Source organism: Camelus dromedarius, chromosome 12, assembly GCF_036321535.1.
Source record: "Camelus dromedarius isolate mCamDro1 chromosome 12, mCamDro1.pat, whole genome shotgun sequence".
In the NCBI taxonomy this organism is placed as follows: Eukaryota; Metazoa; Chordata; class Mammalia; order Artiodactyla; family Camelidae; genus Camelus; species Camelus dromedarius.
Window position 1 is genome coordinate 5,908,929 of NC_087447.1, and position 7,131 is coordinate 5,916,059.

General features: G+C 54.0%; 1 protein-coding gene across 2 annotated transcripts; it reads right to left on the reverse strand.

Moving 5' to 3' along the window:
• Positions 1 to 1,647: 1,647 nt before the first annotated feature.
• On the reverse strand, positions 1,648 to 6,521 carry NPAS4 (neuronal PAS domain protein 4). 2 transcript variants are annotated; one of them, XM_010998183.3, is made up of 8 exons: positions 6,217 to 6,521; positions 5,345 to 5,496; positions 5,061 to 5,163; positions 4,669 to 4,942; positions 4,378 to 4,487; positions 3,894 to 4,029; positions 2,344 to 3,773; positions 1,648 to 1,676 (listed from the first exon to the last, which is right to left on the reverse strand). In XM_010998183.3, the coding sequence occupies exons 1-8, from the start codon at positions 6,389 to 6,391 to the stop codon at positions 1,648 to 1,650; spliced, it is 2,409 nt and encodes an 802-aa protein (XP_010996485.1). In that variant the 5' UTR covers positions 6,392 to 6,521. The 2 variants fall into 2 exon arrangements, with proteins under 2 accessions (XP_010996485.1, XP_031303821.1); XM_031447961.2 differs by lacking the exons at positions 4,378 to 4,487; positions 5,061 to 5,163; positions 5,345 to 5,496; positions 6,217 to 6,521 and having other exon boundaries at positions 4,669 to 4,885.
• Positions 6,522 to 7,131: the final 610 nt, after the last annotated feature.

Consider the following 7,131-nt stretch of genomic DNA (forward strand, 5'->3'; position numbering starts at 1 on the left):
GGGGGAATTTGAATCCAGGTCTATCTGGCTCCTAATTTGCATTTCTGCCCCCACCATACCTTGTGGTTTTTGGCCCTCGATCTTGGAGGAACATACTGTTGGAAACTTTTTCTCTTGGTCTATTAAGTTATTACATTCTGCTCAGAAGTTTGGGGTCCGCTCTAGCTCACAGACCTGGAAGGGAAGAAGCCCCTGCACCAGCCCAAGCCTGCCCTCTTGGGTAATCTGGGACAGGATGACTTGAGATGATGATTCATGGGCTTTGGGGCAGAGGGGACAGACCAGGGCTTGGACACAGATGGCGTGGATACGTTGCCCACCTGTGCCTGTTACTAACTGAGGGGGCAAATCACTTTTTACCTGGATCCTGTTTCCTCATCAGTGAAATGGTGCTAATACACCTGTCCAGAGGCTTTGCTGCAGTGAATAAGTGATATAAAAGTGTATGTTAGCTGAAAGCCCCATACAAGGACCACAGAGGTGCTTATTGTTTCCAAAGAGAAGATCCAGCTGCTTGCCTTTAGGGCCAGAATGAAGAAAGAAACTCATATCCTGAAACTTCAAATTCATGTCCAGAAAAATGCCAAGCTGAATCCCCTCCACATCCCCAGGCCCGTCTGCTCCCTCCCACACTGGAAGCACTGCAAGCCTGGAGCAGAGAGGAGACTCCAGTACCCTTTAGCATTGGATGCCAAAGCATCTTGAAACCAAGATTTAGCATCTGTTTCAGCTCCAGACTCAGTTTCTAGCACAAGGTGGGCCACGCACTTAACACTCACAGGTTGAGTGAACGAAGAATGAATGAAATGCCAGGGCTGTCAGCAGATCCAGTCTTTAACTCTTGGCCTCCAGGCTCCTGTCGGGGCCTCCCAACCTTCTCAAGTCCCCATCCTTCCCTTTCCACAGCAGTGCATGACACTAGGGATACCAAAAAGGCAAACTGGACTTTATTATAAAGTTAGCTACAAAGTCACCGCAGCACCACGAGGTGGCCACCTGGGCAGGCCCAGGCAGTCTGGCAGCCGGGTGAGTCCCGCACCAGGTACACGCACTCGTGAAAGCACACGTGTGACGGCGGCAGGTCTGCCTTCCTCCATCGGAAAGGAACGTAGCGTGTCTTCGCGCTCCCCACCCCAGGTGCGGGGCGCAAAAGTCACAAGAAGGGCCGCCGGGGCGGCAGAGTCCATCGGAATTGAAATCCCGTTACTGGTGTGTAGAGAATTCTACGTGGGTGTCAAGGGCCCCTCAGGGCACAGGCTGGCCCGGGGTGGGCACTGCCTTTCCCCCACCAAGGCCCAGGGGTGGCTTGGCCCCCAGGAGTGGAGAACTGGCCCAGGCCCATGGGGCAGCGCGGGGTGGGGAAGTGAGACTCCCCCGTTCTCCGCTTGAAATCCCATTCAAGGAAACTCACTACGAGTGAATACAGATTGAAATGGAAACTGGGATAGCTTGATGTCTCTAAATTTTAAAAAGAAGCTCCCCTCCCTTGCCCTCCCACCTCCCCCCCCAAATCCCATAGGGCCTGGGGAATCAGATCTATTCCCCTCTGGCCCCCAGAATCCCCCCCAACAATCCCGGGGGGTGGAGAGCGGCTCCACGTCTTGATGACAATATGCCATACTTGACGACGTTAAGTCACAGACTTATTCAAAACGTTGGTTCCCCTCCACTTCCATCTGCAGAGAAAGAGAGAGAGAGAGAGAATAGTTAGTTAAGTCTATCAAGAAAGATAGGCTGAGGATGTGGTGCACTGTTGGCACATATTATGGACTACAAGTAAGTTGGTCCAGTGACTGAATGATCACCAGAAGCTCAGCAGATAAAGGAGCAATTTGGATGAATGGAGTGAAACTATGGCTGTGGTTTTGAAAAGGATGCAACCATAGTAGAGACCCTCGAATGGGGCCAGGGGCTGAGTCCCACTCTCCCAAATTTCTATAAACTCTTGCTCTGTATTAAGGGGCAAGAATACTTAGATAGAGCTCTAGTCCCTCTTCCAACAACTTGTTGTGTAACCTTAGGCAAATTTCTTTAACTCTGGGACCTTGATTGTCTTCATCTGTAAAATGGGGTGGGGATGGCTTATATAGGTCCCTCATAGAGTTAAGAAGCACAGACCATTACCCAAGATTCTCTTATATTTTATCCCACACCACCAACCTCTGCCCCTAGGCCTACTTGTTCAGAAACTCCATGTTATTTTTCATTAGTTCTTATCTCATTGCTACCCTATACAGCACTAATAAAACTGAGGTACATAGAGGAGAATTTTCTTGTCTAGTTCTACCCAGCGTCTCATTGGCAGGACAGGCTTGAGTTCTTGAACATTTTGGCTGGACTCACCTTCATGGAAGCTGTCTTGAACTTGGCTCTGGAGTTGATGCAACTCATCAGTAAACCCATCGTAGGGGAATGCTGAGACACCTGTCTCAAAGGCGGTTTCATATGTGGCCAGGTCCTCCAGGAAGCTGCGGTCTTCTGGGGACAGGTTGTTGCAAGGCGATGGGGCCCCTCCTGGGACCGCTGCCTCAGGATCCCCTGAATTCCATTCCCCACTGGGGTCTGGGGTAGAGAGATCCATGAAAATGTCTTCCACGGGTGTCTCTTCCAGGAATATGTTATCAGGGTCAGCCAGGAAATCCAGGTCCTGACATTTCCAGGGTTTCAGGTCCAGGCTGAGCACAGGGGGGCCAGCCCCCGACAGGGAAATGTTGGAGTCCAGGGGCTCCAGCCCCCCAAGTGGCTCCAGCTCATCTGTGCCAGCCTCAGCTGAGAAGGGCCTGTCCATGCCCCGAGCCAACTGGCTGATCTGCTGGATGAGACGATCTATTTCATTCTGCTCCTTTTCAGAATACTGGAAGAAACTCTGCTTGACTGGAGAGGCCTCAGGTGTAAGCAGGCCTTCAGGCACCAGGGGGACATCCACAGAAAGGGGGCCCCGGAGCTGAGCTAGGGCCAGGAGTGTGCAGTCCCCATTACCAGGGCTGCTAGGACTTGGGGGCAACTTCTCATAGAGAAAACTGCATCCCTCCTGGGCGAAGTAAGTCTTGGTGGAATTGGGGCTCAGTTGCTCTGGGAAAGTTTGGCTGGGGCTGTTCAGGTGTGCTTGAAATGCTGTGCTTGGAGGAGTCAGTTGCTCATGGGCAGGGCTGCCCAGAGGCTCTGAGAAGGTGGCAGTGCTGGGAAGCAGCTGGTCAGAAAAGGTGGAGGTGCAGGGAGTCAAGTGATCGTCATAGCTTCTGGCTGAGGTTTCAGTCAGCTGGCCTTGTAGTGGGCTAGTGAGTGAATCTGGGAAGGTTGCACTGCTGGGCGTTAGTTGATCAGAGAAGGTCGTGGTGCTTGGAGTCAGCTGTTCTTGGAGAGAGCTGGATGGAGTGGGCAAGTGCGGCTGGAAGGGCTCATGGAGGCTGAAGAGGAAGGCACAGCCTCCTGGCTGGTGGGGTGTGTAGGGTGGGGTGCACACAAAATCCTTATTCAGGTCTGCTTGAAGAGAAGGCTCAGAGCCAGATGAGAATGTCACATAGCTGAAGCCCAGCTCTTTGGGGGGTCGGGGAAGCTCTTCTGATGTTGAGACAGCACCCAACTCAGGAGCACTGGGGAAATTGGTGCTTCTGGGAGGCCCCATGTTGAAGAGTGGATTAGGGCTGGAGCACTGCTCCTGAGAGAAGATATTCTCAGGAAATGAGGGCAGCATGGCCGGGGCACCCAGGACATAGGCTGCCTGGGTGTCTTCAGAATTCAACTGCTGGCGGAGGCTCCAGGCTTCCGTGTCACTGGAGAGAAGAGAAGAAGCAGCCGGTAAGGTTTGGTGTCCATTCCCAGAGAAGTTCTCTGATTTGTATCTCCTCCATGTCCACCTCAGCTGCCTCCCAGGCCCCTGCCTTGCAGCTCACCTGATTGGGTAGTTATTGGCAGTGATGGGACCCTCTGGGCCTTCTGAGTACAAAAGGCAATAAATCCATGCCCAGCCTCCAGTCTTGGCCAGCAGCCTCACCACCATCTCTGCCTGAATATCTCCACTCTCAGCCACTGAGGGGAAAGAAGAGATGCAGAATTAGGACACCCATCAGGCAACACAACTTAAATTCCAACCCCCTGCTGACCTCTCCATTAAACTTGGGTATACATGACATCCTCTTTTCTGACTACCCTAACCTGTACCATTCAACTCCCTACCTTGACCTCACCACTCAGAGCCCGCCAGTTCTGATTCTATTCTCACCTTGACTCCTCACCCTAATGTTCTCCCTATAGTACCCAAAACTATTGGCCTCTGATATCTCCCCAATATCAGTCTTGATCACAGCCCTTCTTGGTCAAGTTTCTTATGCCTCTTCCCAGATCCCTGTCTTGTCCCCAGCCTCTCTGGACACTCACACAGGCGGTAGTGTTGAGCAGAAGCGTGGCCCAGGTCCTCAGGGTGCAGCAGTCCATACCATGATTTACAGAGGAGTTCACTGCGCTCAAAGCCCAGGTAGATTAGGACACTGGGGGAGGTGGAAAGGGTGAGGTCAGCTTTCTGTTTTTCCACTTGATACCCAGGCATCTCACTCCCTCCAAATTTCTCTGCCCCTTTAGATCCAATCCTCCCTGCCCCTGACTCCAGAATCTAGGGTCCCCTCACCTCTGACCTGTCTTTTTCCTGGGATCTGAACACTCTGGGCTTACCTCTCAGAGATGTCCAGTAGGGCAAGATCCTTAGCATGACGGCTCTGGAACATGGCCAGGAAGAGGGAGGCAGGGCCAGGGCCAGGGCCAGGGCCAGGGCCAGGGCGAGGTCTTGTCTCCAGTGGGGCACAGAAAGCTGTGAACACAGGATTTCCTGCCCAGTAGGCCCCAGGTGGATGAGCATGGAATCTGCCTCGAATAAGCACCAGTTTGTTGCCTGCACTCTGGCGCCTGAGGGACTTGGATGTGTTGAAGCGACAGCGGAAGAGGCGATCTGTGTGAGTGAAGAGAAAATCTGATGAGAGGGTGAATGACTGAGAGAGATGGCAAGTGGGAAGGAGCAGGATAGCAGGAGGGATATTGGATTGAGGAAGGGAGAAGGAATTTCTTACCAGTGTCCAGGGCAGAGGGTAGAGTGAGTTGCTGGCGCACAGTTAGGTGGTCAGCTGGGTCAATGATGTCATAGATACTGTCACCCTGGGCAACTAGGTCCACCTGGAGAAAGGTAAAGAAAAGATGATCATTAGTGAAGGCAGCAATAGCCAATCCTTGGCACATAGCATCTTGTAGGGTATAGCCACCCCCTCTGCAGTAATTCTCAGATTCTCAGAAGTGGAAAGCTCATCGTGTCCCCATCTGAGCCCCAGCCCAGGCTGAAAGTACCCTTAGCACTCACCATGGAGTGGCCCAGGTGCTCGCTCACACTCTCAGAGAGATATAGCAGCTTTCCCTCCGCTGTGAACACAAGCAGAAAGCCAGGTAGTGCTGCCACTATGTCTTCAAGCTCTTGAGCTGAGAGAAGCCCTGTGGAGCCCGCCAGAGGAGTGCCTGCAGGGTGAGAAGATATGGTGAGTCTGGAGTCACACTGGGAAGCAAAACAGAAGTGAGAAAGACATGGACTAAGTTTCAGAAAATCCAGAGTAATTTCTCATGAACCTGCCTCTGCACACACCTGTTGACCTGATGCCCGCAACTCTCGCCAGGGGAACCTGTTGCAGGATCTCCCAGCCAGCGAGCCCTTCGACTTTAAGTCGGGGCTACGGCTGGTCTGAATTTCAGAACCACGGACAGCATTCCAAATGCTGGTAGAGCGTTCAGCACCGCGGGCAGCGCCTTGCACGCCCGGCAGTGTTGTCAGCACCGCGGACAGAGCATCAACAGCTGCGGAAGAGCCCTTCCAGTACCTAGAAGAGCTGCTGTGCTTCTTCAGGGTTTGGCGTCTCCGTCCCTACAACTTCTGGGCTTCCCTTCCCTGGCTCCCGGAGCACCTCTGCGCTGGTAGGGACTGGGGCCATTCTGCCCTGGCTCTCCTCCCTTAAGTCTGGAACCAGGCACACTATCCAGGCTCTCTAACCCTCATCCAGAACTAAGATGGGGTTTGGACAGAACTCAGAAGGAAAAGTAGGAAGTCCTAAGTTCTCAAAGTCCCTTCTCACCCCAGCTCGCCGACACGCTGCCCTAGACCTGCGGCAGTCCCAGAGGGTTCCCTCAGCTTTACTGTCCCCGGTGCGCGCCAGCTCCGGTCTCCGGCAGCCCCAGTTTGCTCACCTCCAGCGAAGAAGACGCCCTTGCGAGTGTAGATGCAGGCAAGACTCATAATGTGCAGGTAGGACAGCCGAACTTTGTCTGCTTCGGCAAGTGGTAGCAGCTCCTTGAGGTTCCGGATCTCAGCGTTGATCTGGTCGCGGCGCGCCTTGGAGGCGCCCTTGGTGGAGCGGTACATGACTAGCGGCTGCGGAGCTCCAGCTCGGGCGCTCCGAACACCTGCGTTCCTGTCCCGACGCACCGGTGGCTTCCTCCTCTTTGCTTCCCCGTTTCTCGCTCAGGTTCTCTCTCTCCTCTCCTGGGCTCCGCTCGGCTGCTCTGCCCCCCTAGCCTGCCTCGTTCCGCCTTATATAGCTCCTGTCAGGCGTGGGGGGCTCGCTTTAGAGAAAGAGGGGGCGGGAGAGCGGGAGGCTGGGCTAAGCAAGCTGCAGCGGGAGCTGCTGGCTTTGGGAGGGGGGGTTGCGCTCCTCCTCCCTCCCTGGCTTCCGACGTCATCTCATGACGTAGAACGCGAGCGGGAGGGGTGCCGAAGGGAGGGGGAGAACGGAGGCTGCGGAGGGGGCCACGGCTGGCGGCAGCTGAGCCGAGAGGCAAGTGCTGCATTAGGAAGGCCTGAAAGGGGGTGCAGGGACCCAAGTGTCCAAATGCGGTCAGTTGAGGGAAGGGACAGGACAAGGGTTGAGGCGGTCTGAAGCCTCTGGCAGGAGAGTCTGCAGAGGGCAGAGAGGCACTGGTTCCGACATTGACTTTTTTCAAGGAGATAAGTGAATGGGGAAGAGCAGGGTCGTCCACAAACTGCCCCTCCCTATTTGTCATAGTTCATTTTCGTCTAAAGGGGGAGAAGGACCTTCCTTGGCCTTTGTGAGATATGTCACAGCTGGAGTTTCTCTCTAGGGATTACTCAGTCTAGGATTCCCT

Coding starts and splice junctions, on each gene's coding strand:
- NPAS4 (XM_010998183.3), bottom strand. CDS start 6,391: ATGTACCGCTCCACCAAGGGCGCCTCCAAGGCGCGCCGCGACCAGATC. Junction 4,488..4,668: donor CTACTGGACATCTCTGAGAG/GTAAGCCCAGAG, acceptor CACCTCCCCCAG/TGTCCTAATCTACCTGGGCT. Junction 1,677..2,343: donor TCAAGACAGCTTCCATGAAG/GTGAGTCCAGCC, acceptor CTTTCTCTGCAG/ATGGAAGTGGAGGGGAACCA.